The sequence below is a fragment of the Hippocampus guttulatus genome, chromosome 1, assembly GCF_054856545.1.
Source record: "Hippocampus guttulatus isolate MCC_2025c chromosome 1, RoL_Hgut_1.0, whole genome shotgun sequence".
NCBI lineage: Eukaryota > Metazoa > Chordata > Actinopteri > Syngnathiformes > Syngnathidae > Hippocampus > Hippocampus guttulatus.
In genome coordinates this window covers 13,681,645-13,703,152 of record NC_141261.1, presented here as the reverse complement: position 1 = coordinate 13,703,152, position 21,508 = coordinate 13,681,645, and the positions used below count along the sequence as shown (strand labels likewise).

Sequence of the window (21,508 nt, the reverse complement as noted above, 5' to 3'; positions counted from 1 at the left end):
TATTAGTATTGGCAATTAGAAACATTTTTTGCAAGGGTGACAAGCGTGATTTTCGCTATTTGGGGGGTGGGGGGGGGGGGGGGTTCTTGGTCATACTACAGTAGAGCATTAAAATGTCAATGCTTTTCACACATTTGCATCAGCCCCCGATTACGTCAGTGCGTACCAGTGAGGTGACCAGGGCCTCCATCAAGTAGACTCTGGTATCAAAGCAGGACCTCAGAATAATTTGACACGAGAACTGTCCCACGGAGTCCGCCGTGAACCGCAAGGGGATTTCCACACAATCGTGATCTATTCAAACAAATATATCTTTCAACCCAACTATGACAAGGGAAGTTTTAAATCAAATGTCTGTGTAAAATAACAACTACATAGTGGTGTTAACTAACAGATAGGATCACAGTTCAATCCACCGTATGCGCAATGTGCGTACCTGCAGGATTCTTCCATATGTTGGTGTCTTTCTTTAGAGGCATCGTCACAGTGCTGGGTACAGCAAAATATCGAGGCAACGAAACCTCCACGCTGTACTCGACCCCGTTTTTGTAGTCAACACCTCTCATTTGGCTCTAGACATGAGGTTAATCAGGATAGCGGGCGGATATTCAGTAGAGTGAAACGGTTCCCCTGCACCTCAAGAAGCAAATAATAGCCCTGTCAATCATATTTCATCATCCTCCACTGGGTTCCCACTCTTCCACTTGCTTTTTATTTATGAACCTCTTAAGGACTGTTGAGGGCTAATTTAGCCATTTTAAGGACTTTTTCTCCATTCAGCATGGGATTCACGGTGGATTTAATGCCCGCTCGGCAATATGCGGGCTGAACAGAAAGCCACATCTCCCTGAGCTAATGTTCAAATCGTTGCTGACAAAGTATTGTATTGTATTACAGGTCGGAAAATGAAAAAAACTTGAATTCATTTTCAAATAAAGGACACTAAGAAAAATGTAAATTTAGAAAATAGAAAACTAATAAATAAATTTTCTTTGAATCTTTGAAGTCAAGATGGCGCCCGAGTAGGCAGCCGTCGGCAAGTGCTCTCATGAGCCTTGCTTTTTTTGTGTTTGTTTTGTCACTTTGTGTTTGTTGTTACGTCGTGCGGACCTGATGTGGACTTTTTTCAGCATTTTTTGGCCACGACATTCATCAAGGAGGAGACTCTGTGCTTGGTGGTTGCGCCTTCTCGGCAGCATGGGTATACCAGCACTGTTTTGACTGGGAGGAATGTCGGCGCCATTTGACTGTCGTTGCTGGACAGTCCCGGGGCGCTTGTGTCTTGCGCCTGTAATGGGCAGCATTTTTCACAGCCCCGCTTTGTTCAGCGAAGAGATCGGTGCTGTTGAACGGTCTGCAGCTGGATGGATGTAAGGCTTGAGCAGCCGACGATGAAAAGAAAGGAGCGTTAGCGTGGAGCGTTGATGCGGATTTGGAAGTGGGAGTCGCGGCTTGGAGTTTGAAGCGGATTATGTGGGACAGGAGAAGTGAACTAATCTCTTTTCGTCAATGGACGCTACAGCTTCGTGTTTGCTTTCAAAACCTAGCTTGTAGCAGACGTCTGCACATTTTCAGCATGACGTCTCTGACCCACTGGTGAAAGGACACTTTGATCCTCTCCTCTTTCATCTAGAACTGCTTCAGACAACAAAGTGTATGCAGAAAATTGGTGGAGATTGCACGACTGTCTGTGTCCTACGTGTTGTGTTGTGTTATTTTTGTTTTTTTTATTTCAAAATGGCGCCGCGAGAGTGGCTGCCTTTCCAGCAGCTCCTATATTTTGTTGTTCTACTTCTTCCTTTCATAACTTTGCTGCTGTGAATTGGGAATTTCTCCATTGCGAGACTAATAAAGGTTTTCTTATCTTATCTTATCTTAAATAAATAAAATTCCTAAAAATTAAGGACAATTAAGCACATAATTTTAAAACTTCTTTTTTATGGATTTTTATGAACTTTAAGGACCCGTGGGAACCCTGCTCCAGTAAATAGCGTGATAAATAACCCAGTTCTGATACAAACGGCATTCCGCATTTTGTCAGTTTTGTTTGAGGACATTTCTTCAACTGATTTCTAAATTGTACGATACTGTCAACTTGCATCATCCCCTGTCAAACACAAATAATTGATTCTGAACTGCTGCAGGTGAAGCACGTGGCACACTTGCGGGATGTTATATTGCCTTTTTGCTTAGGACTGCTTTAGTATTTTGTTCTATGAATGCAAGATGATAAAGTTGGCATTTAAAGGTGTATAAGTCAGGAGCCCACTGAAGCCCCGCCACTGTTCAAGGGTAAATACGGTTACGCGTGTATACCTGCTTTTTGGAAAGCATGCATGCCGCCATGCTTGCTCTCACACTGCTGCTATTCAAAGTGTAAGTCAGCATCCGCCTCTGGAGTTCAATGGCGGTCATTCTGTGTTGTGCCCACATGGCAAGGGCGCTTTCCCAAGACGAGTTGATCAGGGGAAGGCGGATGAGCTCCTCGCAGGTCTGTCCGACGGTGCAGCGCAGGCGCAGCGCTGACACACAGCCACCCAAACCCACTGGTGAGGGAAACACGCTGATGAGATTATCTCACTGTGAAAATAAAACAGCTCTTACTATGTCACAGGGAAGATTTACTTCACTGGGATTTACCATAACAATTAACGTTATATTGGACTCCATTTTTGTCCACAGGCAAAGGTGTGTTTGGAGTAAAAACTGGCGCATCTTGATTTTCATGCCAGGGCAAGGTGAGTTTTGCATTTTTTGGGAATATGGTAGATGCGCAACGCCATGCCGAACGCGTTGCCACAAGCGTTTTTATTACATGCCGCGCGGGGGTGCACCTGACAGTTTGGTGATAGTAAGTAGACTTAGACCTTAGACCAGTGGTTCTTAACCTGGGTTCAATCAACCCCGAGGGGTTCGGTGAATCGGTCTCAGGGGTTCGACGGAGCCTCCGCCACGGAGGTTAAGTCACACCCGACTCGACCCCACTGTCGTGATAGTACGTCATGCATGGTTCATTTTATGCACAATTTAAAAAACGTATACTTACGTCTTGAAATTGTATTTTTATTTTTTCAGTTTTTAATAAATGTTTTTATGTGTTGAATTTATTTTTAAAAAACATTTTTATTTTTCACGAATGAATGGTTCGATGAATGTGCACATGAACTGTTTGGGTTCAGTACCTCGAACAAGGTTACGAACCTCTGCCTTAGACCTTTGACCTTGGGCAACCTAAATCCTGGAATTGCTCCTCAAACAAAACAAAAAGAATTCGAGTCTTGTAACCCAGTCGCAAGGAAAACAGCTGATGCCGTATTTTCTTTGGTGAAATGGCTTGACTCCTACTGGTAACTGGCTTCAAGTCAACCCTTACATCATTCAGAAGCTCCAAATTGGCACCGATCAATAGACAATGTGGCTCAATTAGTTTGTGGAATTTCAAAAATGATAACACAAGCAGAAAAGTTCTCCTGTGTTTTACCAGCGTTCCTGGGGATGGTGAATATGTTTGAGCTGTGCCGAACTCTGAAAGGTGAAGGTAGCGGCAAGTCTGCAATTGCCTTCACCATGTAGACCATATCGCCGACCTGGAAAAAGACATACACTTGTTGTCAACACATTTGCCTGTCTTGCCTGCCACCTGGAAATCCATTTTGAGCAGAGCAGATTTCATGAATAAAATAATCTCCCATCTCATTTTTCTCAAGAGTCGATACACTCTATGGGGAATATATTGTTTTGTTCAAATAAAAGTCCTGCTTGGGCATGACCTTAACTGTCATGATCCTGTTCTTGTGTTTCTCCAGCAGGTGGCAGTGGACAAGAGATCATGTCTCTTGTCGGATTATTGACCTTGTTGCTGCTCTTGCTCAAGTGTTGCTTTTGTTGACCTCTCGATCTCATTGCAGTCGTTTTTGCGCTCGAGCCCATCGCTTTTGTAAGTATTTATGTTTTTGAAATTGGACATTTGTCATTTCGTTAATATCTAAGTTTCTTGCCTTCGGAAGCGCTTCCTGTTAATTCTTCTGGTTCTTTTGACCAGCGATTTCTGTTCACACTTTATCGGTGCGTTTTTTTGTATTACATAAATACTTTTGTATGGACTTTCGTTTGAGGGATCCGATCGCCATTCACTTCATTCCCGAACTGTGTCATTAACAACTCTCTCATCCTTTGAAATTATAATAGCTTGGTTAGTTAGTTACTCTCTCTATAGCATCTCATTTGAGGATATCAAATTTCCTGCTGCTGTATCAAAAGTATACTGCTGTCAACCCCCATAGAACTTCCTTTTTTAGGACACTCCACAGGTTCTCAATAGGGTTGAGGTCAAATAGTGTCCACCACATGACAATTTATCCCGTTATACCCGTTGCAGCTCATGCTAGTGTATTGTGTGAGTTGAGCTAGTGAAGGCAAGGTTCTTTTGGGAAAGTTGCATAATTTTGCCCTCCTTCAACACTTGGATCACATGAGATCGAGGAGTTTCGGTTGAGACAGACAATATATAAATACAACACTGACCTGGGGACATATGAGCAACACAGCACAATACTTGGCTCCTGGACAGAAGGGAAGGAATTGGAGGTTGAGTATGTCGCACTGGCCGGGCTTCAGACTAACACTGCTCACTGGGCTGATGAACTCGCCGCCATCACCGTCTGCAAAAGACACACAAACATGCATCACATTTAAGGACTCACGCGTATTTGTGCGCTTCTTTGTTTTATGTGACAGCAAACTATGATCCAAGTCCTTTCCTGCCATCGCCTCGTGACAGCTCCTGTCTGAAGTCTTCTTTTCATTCCTGGGGAAAAAAAATTCAAATGGAAATAGGTTTTATTTTTATTTAGTTTACATTACCTCAACACTGTGACCTCCAGAGGTTATTACCGTATTTAAAATTGGATTTAACAAAAAAAAAAATGGAATTGGGCATTATGCCCTGCACTGTGAACGTAGCCGAAGTGTGTGCATTAATATTGTGCTGGTATTACTTGATCTTGAAGGATGCCTGCTGAATGAGGCTGTCAGTTTCCTTTTCTGATTCCAACGGGTTGACTGTCGACTCGACCAGGATCACCCTGAATAGGCAGACATTGTCACTTGGGTCAACAATCAGCAGGAATTCGTCAGGGAGACAAATTTATTCCGATTCCTGAAGCCCTACCACGTACCTGAAGTTAGATTCCACGTTGAATGTGTTTGTTACTGGAAGTTTAATCACTTTTAGCACATAGCATGGAGTCTTGCACTTGACACTTTTCTGAGAAGAGAGGTGGATACCCGAGTAAGGCACAGCGGTCTCCGTGTTTCATGACTGAGTCATGTGTGAAACATTTGATAAGCCTCATGAAAGACACAATATGGCTTCATTATTATTATTATTATTATTATTATTAAAGAGCCTGTAAAGTGAATTCCAAAGACGTTATTGTCATGTTCTGTTTTGTGTCTCAGTTCCAGCTAGACTGTAGGGCAGTCCCTCCAGCGGCGCACCTGTCACGCATCACAAACATCAGACTTTTCAAGGACTTCCAAGCCGACAACCCAATGTTGGATTATTCGCCTTGCTAATGACGTCCCTCCTTCCTGCCACGTATTTGTCATGCCACGTGTTTTGCATTAGCTGAGCTGTCACAGCGATAGTTGATTTCTGGTGGTCTCATTTTATATATCACAAAAACTTGCCATTTGAACAGGGGTGTGTAGACTCTTTTTTTTTTTAATATCCACAGCATGTAAAATGTGTTATTGTTGAGATAGACATATTTGGACAAGTACCAATTCTTCTCGAAAAAAACAAAAAAAAACATCTGTAGGTACCCCTGAGCTACTGGACCCCAGCTTGAGAAACACTGATTATCGAGCGTCTGAACTAAAACCAGACGGCCGGATAGAGCCAGTATAGTTACACGAACAGAGATGGTCGACTCACTGTGGGTGTGATCTGACTAACACAGGTGTCCACTTTGAAAGTCAAAGTGGTGCCATGCAGGCCAGAAGCTGAAGTAGAGATGAGCAGGAGGATAGCTTCCTTCGGCTGCAGGAATGAGCAGCAATACTGCACCGTCAGATCAGTGCTTGCTCTGTGAAGACAAAAAAAGCGCTCGGATAACAAGCCCTGTGATTTAAAGGAACAACAACGGGATACTGTATGTCAGACAATTTGTAATACAGTGTTATTATGATATCGCTGAGCATTCACACACAATTTGAATGGCACGTTATAGTTGTTAAGATGAAGTTTACAATTTAAAATTAGACACAGGAAAAGACAACAGATCAATATTGTTTCGCGCTACGACCGCCGAATTCTTTTGGATTCGTATTTACGTTGGAGGAATGGTGACAGCAGAGCCATCGGGCAGGGAGAACAGAGAGGCATCCCGTCCGAGAAGGACGGTCCGGTATTTGACGAGGCAAGTGGATGGGTTTTTCAAATGCACCTGAAATACACAAACAAGACACACACAGAAATGCTGGCCATGCTGTTCCTCCTCAGCAAGTAAATCCGTTTCTTTCCTTGACATTTCTGTTCCACTTTTGTACCCTCTACTAACTAGTGTCTAGTTGTTGAGCAAATCATTTGCATTACTGCGCAGTACTAGAATTTAACGAGCAGCTACTGTATCATATTATTGTGTGTTACCTGCTTGCTCAAAGTTCTGTGCAGGCTTCCAGAGAGAGTGATGGTGTTTATGGGCTGGTACTGAGGAAGCCTCTCGTATAAATGAACACACAGCATCAACATTTGCACCGGGTTGGGATCTGACAAGTCTGTGGGCTGCATACACAAACTTAGAACATAATATCGGATCTTACATGTTGGGCCATGCACACCCCCGTTTGTGTAATTGAAAAAAAAAAAAAAAAAAGAAAGAAAGAGACATAGATAAACCACTTTAAAACCAGTGATGTAACCCACAACGGGTAGAACTGATTTAAAAAACTAGTGCTGTCACTTTAACGGGTTATTATCGGCATTAATTGAAATAAATTTTAACAGGATTTTTTTTTATCGAGAGATTAATGTATTATTTTAGAATAAAGCTGTGTGATTAATTGCAATTAATCATGAGTTAACTATGTCATTTATACAGTTAAGTGCAATTAAATATTTTAATCGTTTGACAGCACTAAAAAAAACAAACAAACAAGTTTTTAAAGAGTGGAAGTAAAAATAAAACTGAAGTGTGCGCACACCATCTGACTGGGGATGTGGCTCAACCAATCAAATTCTAACTCATGTGTATCGGGCACCAGTACATGCCTGGCACCATTTAAAGTACCATGATTAACCCCAAGTAAAAGTTCAGACGTTCTCTTCTTTACTTTTTCTGTCATTTTTGTTTTCACACCCACCAGCACCAGCCACGGTCAGCAGAGAGCTTTCATGGCATTCGAGGGATCTCATTGTTCAAAGCTATGTGGACAGGTAACAGTGAAGACAGTCATCATTCGGTGAAGAAAATATGGCACAGCAGTGACATTACTGTTGATGAAAAGACGAGGGGAAAACAAGTCTGCAGGGGTTTTGAAGGGACAACAATCTCCCGCATTTTTCATGTATCTGTACAATGGGGTAGAATGTCTAAATTGTTTTACGATCCGAGGAAACCAAGAAAACTCTTTTGGGCCATAATTACAAAAGATATGTTTGGGGCTAACTAAACACTGTTCCTCACCGAAAGAACACCATAATCTACAGTACAGCTTTTCTTCAGCTCGAACTGGGCCCCTAGTCAAGGTAAAAGGAAATTTTGTTCCAAATACAAGTCAGCACCAAAACTAGACATCTGCCGGGAAGATCTCGCGAAAAGCCTACTAGAACATCTAAACTTTACTTGGGGTTAATCAGAGGCACTTTCAGTGGTGGAGGGTGGAAGCATCTCCAAGAGCATGTGCACATTTATGCAAGCACAACATCTCATTGTTTATTTTTGCTTCCCTTTTTTTTTTTTAAATAATATATCACAAGAACTTGCCATTTGAACAGGGGTGTGTATATTTTTTATATCCACGGCATGTGAAATGTAGAATAAATTTATCACTTGTAATGTACAGTATGAAGCACTTCTTGAGATTAGATATTACAGCAAAGAGGAAGAGCCGTAGTTCGGTAATTGTACCTGGAGGTCCATATTGAGAGAAAGTATGGTTAAGGCCTGGACAATAATGATGTTGTTGTGTAGAATCTGCTCCAGGCTGGGAGTTGTGGTGTACATCCTCTGAAAATGGCTGGAGACCTAAATGCATTATAAATAACACAAAAAGAATATTTTAGAAATTTTGAATTCTGTTACATTAGGGCAGCTGTGACATAAACCGTCAATAATTTCGCTCAATATGGCATTCCTGCCTTAAAAAATAATAATAATAATTACACCAACACACACTGACCAGGTATGGGCAATAGGTAGCGAGCAATGCAGCCAGCACTAGTCCGTCAATCAAATCCAAATCAAAATTGACAATCCAACGGACCGGCGGGACAGTGCCTGACATCAGAAGAAACTCAAAGATCAATAAAAACATATCCAGACAAAAAATGCGATCAATCCGTGAGGACATTGAATACCCGAAGCCCACACTGTTTCCCTCATGTGATGATAATGTGAATTAAGCCAGGAGAGAAGCTGGAGCTCATGGCAAGAGTAGAGGTTACTGGGCAGTGAATGAATGTTGAGGATTCCATCTTCATCTTCCTGACATCTGTCACGAGTTAGGTTGGGACTGTACTCTGACACGCGAGACAACACCAAGACCTGTGTGGAAAACAAAATTGTGGTTATGCTTCGAAAAAGAAGAATCCCGCTGGTTATGGTAAATGCAAAAAAGAAAAAGGAAAAAAATAAGACAAAAAATCAGTCAGTCAGTACTTTTGAGACACTAACTGGTTTCTATCACGTTCAAAGAGACTATTTTTGTTAATTTTTCACAATAGTCCATGTGACTTACAGTCTTGAGCCTGACCAATGGATATCTATCAATACGAAACCGATGTATGACCCTTTTTTTTTTTTTGCTGCATGGAGATTGTCCTTGCCAAAGTGCCTGGCTCCCTCTCCTCACGCACAAACACACAAACTGGCAAGGTGCAGCACACTTCTCCCCCGCCCACACTCACTCGGCTGCAGCAGGGGATGAAGATAAGCGAAATGGTGACTTTTTTTTTTTAACTCACTTGTGCCCCATAAAAGTAACTACCTTGTGAAAGCATACTTTAAGGGCACATGAAGGACAGCATTCTATTTTTGTCTTCACACAACTTTTGGAGAACATTTGACTGCATTTTAACATTGTGTAATTTGCATCTTTAGGAAATAAAGATGTATGACAGTATTATGTCCCATATCCACCATCACCTAATATACAGTCATCATAAAGAGCCTTCGTTTTGGCCAATATGCATAAAAAATGTAACTTAATGTGGTGAAATAAACTGCAAAATGACTTTCCCCTTAAACTAATGATAAAACCTGTCTGAGATGTACAGAAAATGATTTAATCAGATGGAAGAAGCACCATAAGGTAAATGTTCTACGGAAAAACAACATCTCAAACGTTGTCCGTTTGAGATGTTATGTGTCGTGTTTATCTTTTTATGGTAACTGTTTTGTAAACAACAACAGCTAGAGTTGTTGTGAAAGCGCTATATAAATCAGGATGTATTGTATCATATTGTAAATGTTTATTTTATTAAAATTCATCATGCAGAATAATTTGGAACATAGTGTGTATTCCTAAAAAAATCTTACAATTATAAATATTTGACAACATACATATTATGTCTTTTTATACAGTGCAGCTGCTATCTTCTTAGCTGTGTGTTTAATGCACATGTTTGCATGCATATTTGCACTGAGGATTGAGAGATTTAATCTATGCTGCATGTCATATGTAAGCATATTTGACAATAAAGATGACCTTGACCCTTGACCTTGACAAGTCAACAAAATGGAAAGCATATGAAAAACATTTCCACCTTATATATTTGCAGGAGAAAATCAGTCCAGCATCGTTTGCTCAGGGACTCGTAGTCGACATTGTTGTAGTCCACTTCTGGATCGTTCTCATCAGACTGAAAAACACACACACACACACACGCACACACAAACAAAAAGTATTTATCCATCCATCCACGCATCCATTGTCTGAACTGCTTCTCTTCACGAGGGTCGCGGGCATGTTGGAGGCTATCCCAGCTGTCTTCGGGCAGTAGGCGGGGGACACCCTGAACTGGTTGCCAGCCAGTCGCAGGGCACACAGAGACGAACAACCATTCGCGCTCACAATCACACCCGCGGACAATTTGGAGTGATCCTACCATGCATGTTTTTGGAATGTGGGAGGAAACAGGAATACCCGGAGAAAAGCCGGAGGCATGGGGAGGACATGCAGACTCCACACAGGAAGGTCGGAGCCAGAATCGAACCCCGGACCTCTGCACTGTGAGGCGGACGTGCTAACCAGTCCCTCACCGTGCCGCCCGTAATTAATAACTTTTAATTTCAATGTTTTTTGAAGTAATCCAAGGAGTTTATTTTCAGTGACACAGCACGAGCAAATTGTTGGGTGAGGGTGTTTATAGTATACCTGCAGGGTGCACCAGTGGTTGAACTCCAGCACATCTAGGAGGTACTCGGCTCGGATGTGACTCAAACAAGCTCCCTGTACTCTGAGCACAGAATTAAAAATGAAGGCCCAAATGATTCCCAAACAAAACTTGGTGCATTCAATCGTGAGCCATCTTGAGGGTTTACCCAAATGCCATAATACCTTAATCAACTGCCATAAATATTTTCATAATAATATTAAATAAAGTCACAGTTGTGGTTTTTAAACAAGTGCTGTTTTTGACCTTTGGTACCAGCTAAGGCTCCTGCTTGGCCAGAGACCCAAGAATCCCTCAAGGCAAGAAAGCAATGCCTTATACCGAAGTAATTTATTTTCTTTGAACTGAATCATGAACGTTTTCCCACTTTAAAGTTGTACGGCTAGCATGTCTGAAGATACAATGTAGAGAACGTGGTACAGTGATGTTAGCAGAACTAGTGTTGTGACACGAGCTTACCTGAGAAAAGCAAAAATGGCCTCATGTTGTTGGAGCAGCTGCAGCGTCCGCTGGTGTACATCTGTGGAAAAGGTCTGACAGTGAGAAATGTTGGGAATCCGTCTGCCCGCCAGATGATGAATCATCTCCACTGCAGATCTAGACAATAAAATAATAATAAAGAGGGAAGGGGAAAAAAACAAACACAAGTTTGAAATCCGCAACCAGGCAAAGCATTCTTCAGCCTGATTCATTTGCATCAATGTGCATGGTTGCACACCTGGGGTCTTTTTTTTGGCTGACTCCCTGTGCCTGTCCCTTGGGATTGTTTACTGCATCTTCAGAAATAATCCTAAAGGAGGAAACAAGGTATTTAATTGACCAGCAGTTCAAAGAAAATAAGTGTGTGTGACCATATCAAACGTACCTTCTGAGCGTGTGTGGTATCGTAATGGGGTGTGGCCCAGTCAGCCATCCAAAGAAGCTGAACCACCTCTCCAATGCTAATAAAACACTCTGGTAATATTGGCCTTCCACTGACGTTGCAGTGGGGAATAGCGGCACGCCGATATCAGTCTGTGGGGTGTCGATGGTGCGAAAACTTTGGCTGCTGGTCTGACTCCCGCTCTCACTTTGCGCAAAGGAGTCTGAACACGAATATTCTTGCCGAGTTAAGACAATCAACAACAACAACACTTACAACATGAAGTTAACCGGGGTTTTCCCTGACCTGATGAGGAGTTCTTGGGTGTCGAGCTGATGGGTTCAAACAAGGAGGGGGAGGACGTTTGGTCGGATGCAAGACTTGGTGTGTGATGTGTGATAGTTTCAATAACTGTGGCCCCTAAATACAAAAAAGAAAAAAAGAAATAGCATTAGTTCGGGTGAGTCGACGCATGGCGCACCCACTCACGAATTTCAACGTGCGCGTTTGTGTGAGTGTGTCTCTGTTATACAGTACCAGCCCTGAGAACTATTTGCTGCTTCGAGCGTTCAAGAGCCATTTGGGGCCACACCGTCAACAAACAGTTGTCACTTGTGGCACACATCCTGACCTTAAATCTGCAACAGCCCCCGCCCCCCCAAAAAAAAATATTGTAAATTGAGCACAAGATAACAGGCCCAAAATGATTTTTTTACTGTGACTTGGGTTGGATTCAGCAAAATATCATTTCTGTTGTTGCTATGGCAACAAGGCATCTCCTCCTTTCGCGGAACCTTTTTGATCGCGAACAAATACATGTTTTTTTGTTTTTCTTTGATTTACCAAATTGTCTTCAAACCACCTAAGTAGACAGTCATCTCAAATCACTTTGACCGTGCATTGGCAGTTAAGAGGATCTCACAAGTTAGTGTAGTGTATCCTTCATTTTTCAAAAAATATTCTCATATCTTCATGGGACAACACAGAAGAAATGCCACTTTGCTACAAGGGGCTAAGGCAGTCGTAGAAAAAACAATGGTGGCCATACAAAATATTGACACCTTGTGCCCAATTTGGACATTTTCACTTCAGAGTATCTTCGTTTTCGCTTCCAGGAATTTGGATATCATGGCAGTGTGTTGAGATATATTGATGAGAGAGTTTGTTTAACAAGCTGTACACTGACTTATGTACCATTGTAACAGAAGTGTTTTTTGTCCAGTGTTGTCCCATGAAAGATGTGATATTCACAAAAATGTGAAGGGTATGTTCACTTTGGTGTTACCTGTTATTTAGGTGGTCAGTGAAAGTGATGCTTGTGCGAATGGACAGAGTCACCATGGAGAAAAAGGACACGCGGCAGATCAGTGAGTTCACACCGGCCGCCTGGTTTGGATGAATAACAAGTTGATTATTTCAAGTGTGACAGACTGGAGTGAAGGGAGAGTGTGTAAAATGTCCTTTGTGATCAGTCGAAACCTTACCTGATTTTGGGCGGGAATGGTGTTCCCCTCGGGGAAGGTGACACAGATTGGCTGCACTTTGGTTCCATCGTCCAAATCTACCTCATCTACCTCAGCTGTTAAACTGGTTCCTCTGCGAAGAAAATAAAAATGTCAGCACAGCATTGATGAAGTCGCCATGAGCGGAAATTAACATTGTACTTCACATGTGTCAAAGAAATGTTTTTAAAACAATGTTATTTTTCCATCCATGAAAGTGCTTATCCTCATTAGGTTCACGGGTAAGCTAGAGCCTATCCGAGCTCACTTTGAGGCGCAAGATGGAGTGCATCCGGGACTGGCCAGTTCTTGCCACTTTATATTGTTGTGTAAATTGTTTTGGAATTATTTGCCTGACTTTTAATTTTGCCTCAGTGTTATCATGCAAAGTAGAAGGAATGGTTCATGCTTTGAATGTATGAGTAAGTCTACGACAAATAAAAATAGGACTAACTGTGTGTGTGTGTGTGTGTGTGTGTGTGTGTTTCTGAAATTCAAATAACTCCGTACATCTGGTAAATTACCATAACCATAAAAACATAACAATCAATTAACATTATTGTAATGATTGCGTATATAGCATCCAAATGGGTAGTGCCAAATTTATGCAAAGACGCTGTACACGAGTCCTCATCATGATCCCAATAATCATGAAGAGAAATGTGCAGTTCGTCAATGCACTGACACAATATAAAAAGTGGATATAAAAAGTACTCTATACACACCGCTGTTCAAATGGAAGGTTTTTGTGATGTAAAAAAAATAAAACCAAGTCAAATGAATTTAAAACTTTTTCCACCAGGAATGATACCTATAACCTGTACACACCGCAATCCATTGTTTTCCTTTCTTTTCAAGAGGGTAAGCAAAGAATACACTGAAATAATGTGGTAGGGTAGGTATGCACAATCGAGATGCGGCTGTGATCAGAAGTTTTTCATGGCCCATATCAAACATATATGGGGAAAACGTGTTTACAGTCTGAAGAAACCAAGGTTGACGTTTTTGGCCCTATTGCGAGAAAGTATGTTTGGTGCCAACGCAACACTGTTCATGACCAGAAATTCGTCAGACCCTACAGTGAAGCATGACGGTGGCAACAGGAATTTTCAAGGCTGTTTTTCTTCAGCTGGAACTTACAAAAGTGAAAGGAATTACGAACTATTCCATCTAGCCGTCATTGTTAGCACAAAACCGTTCAGGCCGCTGTAAACGGCGGCAGGTGTGTGCTGTCTTCCATTTATTGTCAATTCGAATGAGATTAGTCCATTTCTTATTAGCCACAGCCCAGTTATAAGAGGATGTGAACACTTGTGCAACCACATTATTTCAGTTGTTTATCTTTGGTTAAGATGTTTTTGAAATGGTTTTCCGCAATATCGTTTTTTGATATCACAAAAACCTGGCATTTGAACAGGGCGGTGTAATAATAATAATAATATATTTTATTTATAAGCGCCTTTCAAGACACCCAAGGACACTTTACAATAACAAAAAACACAAAACAATACGGGTTGAGCAGCGGCAGCCAAAACGCGCCAGCGTTCACTCAACCCGTGTAGATTTATATATCCACTGTACTGGCTTGTAACATGATATAAATATCCACCTATCACTAACTGCTTGTGAGCCAACCTGGCGTATCCTGAGGCCTGCAGGGTAAGTTTGGCTGTTATGCTGCTTTCCAAGGCAACTGGCGTCAGGAGCAAATGAGGCGGGCTGATGCTTATGCCGGGCACTTGGTGGATAACCGTGATGGGCAGCTTTTTGTACGGCTGCCCCATCTTGCCCCCTTCTTTGTCGCCCAGGTAAAGCGAGAGGGAAAGTCTGGTCACCGTGTCTACTGGGAAGAAAAATGAATAGGGGAAAAATAAATCAATAAAAATCGAGAACAGGTTGCCTGTTAGAGATGAATGTGTGTTTCCTGTCATTTCTCACAAGTTGCAAATGCCTCTGGCATGATGCTGATTGCCAAGCAGATGGACTGACCAGGCCCCAGACAACCGGAGGATGGAGACACAGACAAATGTAGCTCGCCCCCTCCTCTACCCTCTGGCGCTGTCGTGTCGTTGCGCTTGAACCGCCAGCGCACGCTCTTCCCTCGGATGCCGTGCCAGCAGACGCTCTGCTCGCATGCTGCTTTGAGCTCCAGTGTCTGATGTAAATAAGGAAACAAGTCATCACGATGAACCGCCGTAAGCATTTATAGACGTGAGAGAGAGCATGTAAAAAGTACTCTATATATTTACAACATCATTCAAAATCGATGAGCAGAATTGTAGCTGACTTCAGTACTTTGGCGATAAATACTACGTAAGCGTCTATGAATGGTGAACTATACATTAATAAATACAGTAGGTACTGTAATCCAAGGTTATATACAGCAAATATATATATACACACACACACACACACACACACACACACCGGTATATAAATTCAGTTGATATCCACATTTTTGCAGTTTGCCACTCGCGGGTATGCATATTGACAGATTAAAAAAAAAATGTTTAAACAACATTATATTTCCCCACTGCCTGTTTTTCATGGGAAATGTTTATCAACCATTTGTGTGGGTGTGTGGGTGGGGGCGGGGGGTGCTTGTTGTTGTATATGTTAGTTGCTCCATGTACAGCACTTTGTATGCAGCGATGGCTGTCTGAAAGTGCTCTGTAAATACAGTTGAGTTGAGTTGTTAAATTAAATAAAATGAATGCCCCATGCCCGTTTAGGAATGAAAATGTTACCTTCTCGAGGACAATGAAAATAGCTGGGAAATAAATTACCTTTGTGTAGGACTGAGAAGGTTGTGCAAAAGCTTCTACATGGAACTGTAGGCTTGGTGGGGACATTTCCAGTGGGGCACACAGCACTGTTTCAGCAAAGGCAGTTGATTAGGTGTGTGCGAAGACATCATCATCATCTTCATCATCGCTGCATGAGGGAGCCCACCTGTGGCTTGTACGTGCGGTTGTTGCATTGCCATGTTGATAGACCAGGGAATCATTTTGATAACACACTTGCTGTCAGATGAAAAGAAGGGCGAGCTAGATGAGCGGGAGGGCGGTGGAGAAGCAACGGGCCATCTCATTCCGTTAACCATCAACGGCAGGTCAAAGACGTAGTCGGCTGACTGCAGAGAGACATTTTCTTCCGCTGGTTTATTACAAGTCTTCCTGTCTAAATGTAGCATATAGCATGAAGTGGTGTTTTGAGATACAAGTTGAATTTGTTGCATGATCAATGCGCACGACTCAAAATATCCGAATGTCAAATTATCCTTCCTCATTGAAATGAATGAAAATGCCATTAATCTTTTCCAGTCTGCCCCCTAAAAACACAAAAATGTAATGTGTATTCCAATGAGTAAAAATAACACTTCATATTATTGTGCTTTAAAAAAACATACAGTAATTCCATAATCGAAAAGAAAGAATTAAATCATTTTTGTCACACTTTTTGCTTCATTTCAATAGACATTATGTTAGAACTTTTGGTGTGCTTGCCTTGGCCGCTGGGTGGCACCTTAATCCATCCAGCTAAATGGTTGACAAATGTAATTCTCTTTGTTTTATGTTTTGTGGTACAGTAAACTTCAATTGTGAATGGAAATAAACAGTTTGAAACCTATTTTTTTGAAGAATTGCTCACTAATTCTTTTTGCCAAACCTCTGCTTGTTGTCATGTGATTTGAGTTCACTGCTAGCATAGTGCCATCATATCTGAAAGTTTACATTTGCAACTCGAAGTAAAATAAATACCGGTACCTAAATAATCAGCCATATGATGTATTACTCATATCTCAAGGCACCACTGTGCAGTTCATTTTCACTCTTATCTCAAGGCACCACTGTGGTGTTCATTTTCTGAGCTTTTTACCTCGGTTGGGGAGAAGACAAGAGAGCAGTTGACTGTCTGGTGTCCCTGCACCTCCAGTACCCTCACAACTGGATAATTCTCTTCTTATAAAAAATTAAATAAAAGACTGGTAAATACATTGAGGGAAAAAATGTACATAATGACCCATTATATAATCATGTGGATGCTAGTATACTTGCAGCAGGCTGAGGAAGCTGCAGAGAGAAGTTTGGATATTGTGACAGGTTGAAGGTGAGACGAGCTGCAGCTGGTGAGCGGTTGATCACTGCAAAGGGTACCAGTCTCTCAGAACCAATATGGACGCCGCAGAAATGGAAGTGGGACTGAGCAGAGGGAAGTGAGTCAACCAAGGTACACACTATTCAAGCCACACAATACAGTACCATACCATGCAAAAGTGATTCGGAACAATTAGATTTGTTATTTTAACAGGGCTACAATATCCATGTACCGCCCTACAGTCTCTCCAAGAAAAAAACAACAACTTTGCGTTCCCTCGCAAAGTTTTGCATTCCCTTTCAAAGATTGCGAGATTTGAAAATTGTCCTTTTATTTTATGTGCAAGCGACGTATAGCAAGCAGGAGCTACGACTTTCATCTGGAGTCATTTGGCGAAGTTTTGCCGAAGTTTTGTGAATTTTCCGACCAACTGTTGAACTTTTTCTTCCAGAAATGAGACTAGCATTACAAACATACTAATGCATAGAGTGAATTTTCTTCAACTCATCCCTACACTCACCACACTGATATCAATGTTAGGAGGCTCCACCGATCCACCGACTCGAACCTCGATGGGCTTCATGTTCTTCACAGCTATCTGTAATAAACACTTATTTATTCATTCATTTTTTACGAACCGTTTTGTCCTCACTAGGGTCGGGGTGGGTAGCCTATCCCAGCTGTCTTCGGGCAGTATGCAGGGGACACCCTGAATCGGTTGCCAGCCAATCGCAGAGACGAACAACCACCCACGCCACCACTCACACCCACCTTGGGACCCACCAATTTAGAGTGTTCAATCAGCCTGCCATGCATGTTTTTGGAATGTGGGAGGAAACTGGAGTACCTGGAGAAAACCCACGCAGGCCCGCCGGGGAGAACATGCACACTCCACACAGGGAGGCCGGAGCTGGAATTGAATCCAGTACCTCTGCACTGTGAGGTCGACGTGCTAACCACTGGACTACCGGGCCGCTAAACACTTATTTACTTCAACCAAATCATCAGTTTTGTCCCGCTCACCACTCGGATTTCATCTTACCGCAACTCTGGTGTCAAACTTCATGACAGAGTCAGGGTTGAAGTGGATCTTTAGGACAGACTTTCCTCGGCTGGGCACCACTCCCTCGCACGGGATGACCACCATGCATGGCAGAGGGCATACATCAAGCACCTGAAGGAGACACATCATTTACTTCTCTCAATGTGTGATCGGTAACCTACGCCAAAACCTATGACGGTGGGTTTACTCGATAGTAAGCGTGGTTCTGGCCATTATTGTGTAATATTATAGTTCTGACAGAGGGCATGTTGAGAGGCACAGACTCAAACATCAGCCGGTTCTCTGCTAGTCGGATGCAAGTGGAGCCAACCTGAGGGGACATAAACAACGAAGGTCAATTTTACAGCATTCCAACTGGGATGATGTCACATGTTGAGGTTGTTTATCGATTGTAGTACCATAATTTAATTGAGTGCAAAAAATACACTTTGTTCATCATGATGAATTGATTGCAGCTGTTTCTGGGGTGCAGACTTTAAGCCAAAGTTATGTGCTTGTTTTATATGCACAACTTATAGTTGTGCATTTAATGTTTTATGTTTAGTTTGACAAACAATTTTATGTTTAGTTTGACAATAAACTTCACCTGGGATTGCTTGTAGGCTTGTTTTTTTTTTTTGAAGAATTGTTCATTATTGGCCAAACTGCTTGTTAATAAGCTAGGTGAGATGACCACAAAGTGCTGGCAATAACGAACGATGTCTCGTGTTCCAAAAATCAGTACATCGGGTCAGTCCTTGTCTCAAGACACCAATGCACTGCACTTAAATTCCTATTACTTGGGCGATTTTTCAAATGACATTCAGAACTTAAAATTGAAATTACCAACAGGATTTTTTTTTTGTACTAGCCACTGACGTATATTTCAGAATATAGAGTGTTTGCATTATTGTGTCATTACAACAAGAAAAGAAAGAACTGCTATACTGTACTTCGGAGTAGCATTCAAAAGAGAATTCGTTAAATATCTTGGAAGTTGAGTAAAAGTCTTCATTTCATTGAGTTTAAGCAGGATCGTCACCACAGACACCACAATTGTAGTCATGTGACACCTTAGCAATGCAGTGTAGGCGTTCTATGTTGCCATCAAAGCAATAGAGGTCAAAGTCTCCTTCTTGAGGGGATGAGAAAGACGCATGCCACACCACCTCACAATCCAGTTCGCTGTATGGCTCCACTGTGCCTGAGGGAGAGGAACACATTGGACCCAGTCCACTTAAAACAACGGAATATCATCCCCAAAACATTTGCATGAAGCCAATATGACAGTGCTGAACGGTCAGGGCCAGCAAGGCCTTTTCTGATGGAGTCAACACGATCAGAAGCAATGACCTACAACTGTATTCTAAATTCTGATATGTGTTCCATGAAATTGTATTCCCAAGTCTTCTTTAGTCATTCCATAATGTGTCATGAATACTGCTGAGCCCAGAAGAGAGACTTGATTACAGCACACTGTGCACATTTATTTAATTCTTAACCTCTCCAAATGATGTGTGTGGCACAGCTGCAGTTGGTTATATTTTTGTATTGGTTTCTACAAGTGCGACATGCCACTTGGCATTAAAAGATAAAAAACAAAAACAAGGTGGATCAAGTCAGATATGACGCCACTAAAGGCCTTAGGACCAAAAATACAGACGACCACTGCAATCTGGACACTCTCAGAACCTGTAGCTGGTCGAATTGAGAAGAGGATGCCACTCTCTGGAACAATAGGCCGCCATGTGAATTCTGCTGGCTGATTACGCGGGTTGCGAAGAGTAACTGAGTTTCGGTAGCCTGATGCGGCAAGCAGGTTTGCATTGGGACCAAGAATCAACACGTGGGTGGACAATTCCAGGTAATTTCGGACAACTTGAGCCTTGACCAGAATCTGTCCGGGATGCTGCTGATTCACTGTGTAAGACACAGGTCTGGGGATCAAAAAAATTGATTTAAACCAGACCGGTGTGGCTCGAAGTAAAGTACATACAACGTGTAGAATTGAACCAACCTGTAGAATTGACCCAGCTTGTTGCTTTGAAAGGTCAGGTTTACCGAATTGTGGGAAACTGGTGGCAGCACGTGAGACAGGGGAGATGAGCCCTGCAGCTCAAAGCAGTCCACCTCAAACTGCACCCGCACAAACGTTGGCAGGGGATTGATCAGATCCACCTTCTGCTCGCACACCGAGTGGAAACACACCTCACCAAAATCCACGAACGATGGGGCTTTTGGGCAAACCGGCAAAGCATCAAATCTTCTGCATTTGCTATCAATATTGAAATACAGATGGACAACCAGTATATTGAAAAACTGACCGATGATAACTTGATAAAGCTCCTTAGGTGTCAAAGTCTTGTCACAGTCTGTCATCTCCTGGCGAGTCGTTGGAACTGCATGCGACTCCACTGAGCCCTAGCGTAAAAATACAAAGTGAATTCCAATGAATTTGGAACATGGTGTTAAACCATCGCGTTAAACATAAATAACAACAGAATACGACGACTGCAAATCATATTCAACCCATATTTAATTGAATACTCTACAAAGGCAAGATATTTAATCTTCAAATTGATACTTTGTTTGTAGCAAATAATCCTGAAGTTTGTGACTGCTACACTGTCCAGAAAAAAATGTGCGAGAGGGTCATGTTTAGCACTGCGTTACATCACCTTTTCTTTGAGCAACATTCCATAAATGTAAATGGGAAATGAGGAGACTAATTATTGAAGCTTTGTAGGTAGAATTCTTTCCCATTCTTGCTTGATGTACGGCTTCATTGTTCTATTTTATGCTTTAAAATGCGCCGCGCATTTTCAGAAGGAGACAGGTCTGGACTGCAGTCAGGCAGAACGTGGTTTGGCATTGTCTTGCTGAAATAAGCAAGGGCGTACATGAAAAACACGTTGCTTGGATGGCAGCGCATGTTTCTCCCAAACCTGTTTGTACCTTTCAGCATTAATGGTGCCTTTACAGATGTGGAAGTGACCAATCCTGTTGGCACTAACGCCGCCCCATACCATCACAGATGCTGGCTTTTGAACTTTGCGTCAATAACATTCCGGAAGGCTCTTCTCCTCTTTGGCCCAAAGGACATGACGTCCACAATTTCCAAAATCTATTTGAAATGTGGACTCGTCAGACCACAAAACAATTTTCCATTTTGCATCAGTGCATCTTTGATGAGCTTGGCGCGTTGTTGATGGCTTTTGCTTTGCATCGGAGAGTTTTATGTTGCACTTACGGATATGGCGCCGATCTGTATTTATTGACATTGTTTTTCTGAACTATGCCCTGCGACTGACTGGCAACCAGTTGAGGGTGTAGTCCGCCTTCTCAGCTGGGATAGGCTCCAGCAACTCCCCGCAATCCTGTTCAGG

At 42.2% G+C, this 21,508-nt stretch overlaps 1 protein-coding gene across 3 annotated transcripts in view; it reads right to left on the bottom strand.

Moving 5' to 3' along the window:
• The window catches only part of LOC147210480 (cilia- and flagella-associated protein 47-like), a 43,610-nt gene that overhangs the window by 15,326 nt on the left and 6,776 nt on the right, over window positions 1-21,508 (bottom strand). The window contains exons 14-49 of one of the 3 annotated variants that reach the window (XM_086130360.1): window positions 20,447-20,543; window positions 20,140-20,356; window positions 19,815-20,059; window positions 19,196-19,326; window positions 18,331-18,453; window positions 18,123-18,254; window positions 17,601-17,678; window positions 17,037-17,184; window positions 16,862-16,944; window positions 15,935-16,115; window positions 15,769-15,854; window positions 14,921-15,137; window positions 14,618-14,822; window positions 12,965-13,076; window positions 12,766-12,866; window positions 12,018-12,118; window positions 11,787-11,900; window positions 11,484-11,703; window positions 11,337-11,408; window positions 11,078-11,215; window positions 10,600-10,681; window positions 9,989-10,084; window positions 8,582-8,768; window positions 8,404-8,501; window positions 8,133-8,249; window positions 6,653-6,787; window positions 6,337-6,449; window positions 5,939-6,089; window positions 5,178-5,266; window positions 4,998-5,084; window positions 4,765-4,807; window positions 4,525-4,665; window positions 3,482-3,587; window positions 2,317-2,546; window positions 437-572; window positions 167-294 (exon numbers count right to left, since the gene is read on the bottom strand). In XM_086130360.1, coding sequence (XP_085986486.1) covers window positions 167-294; window positions 437-572; window positions 2,317-2,546; window positions 3,482-3,587; window positions 4,525-4,665; window positions 4,765-4,807; window positions 4,998-5,084; window positions 5,178-5,266; window positions 5,939-6,089; window positions 6,337-6,449; window positions 6,653-6,787; window positions 8,133-8,249; window positions 8,404-8,501; window positions 8,582-8,768; window positions 9,989-10,084; window positions 10,600-10,681; window positions 11,078-11,215; window positions 11,337-11,408; window positions 11,484-11,703; window positions 11,787-11,900; window positions 12,018-12,118; window positions 12,766-12,866; window positions 12,965-13,076; window positions 14,618-14,822; window positions 14,921-15,137; window positions 15,769-15,854; window positions 15,935-16,115; window positions 16,862-16,944; window positions 17,037-17,184; window positions 17,601-17,678; window positions 18,123-18,254; window positions 18,331-18,453; window positions 19,196-19,326; window positions 19,815-20,059; window positions 20,140-20,356; window positions 20,447-20,543 — 4,740 coding nt within the window. Of the gene's footprint in view, window positions 1-166; window positions 295-436; window positions 573-2,316; window positions 2,547-3,481; window positions 3,588-4,524; window positions 4,808-4,997; window positions 5,085-5,177; window positions 5,267-5,938; window positions 6,090-6,336; window positions 6,450-6,652; window positions 6,788-8,132; window positions 8,250-8,403; window positions 8,502-8,581; window positions 8,769-9,988; window positions 10,085-10,599; window positions 10,682-11,077; window positions 11,216-11,336; window positions 11,409-11,483; window positions 11,704-11,786; window positions 11,901-12,017; window positions 12,119-12,765; window positions 12,867-12,964; window positions 13,077-14,617; window positions 14,826-14,920; window positions 15,138-15,768; window positions 15,855-15,934; window positions 16,116-16,861; window positions 16,945-17,036; window positions 17,185-17,600; window positions 17,679-18,122; window positions 18,255-18,330; window positions 18,454-19,195; window positions 19,327-19,814; window positions 20,060-20,139; window positions 20,357-20,446; window positions 20,544-21,508 lie in introns of all 3 variants that reach the window. The other 2 variants (XM_086130343.1, XM_086130352.1) reach the window with 2 other exon arrangements.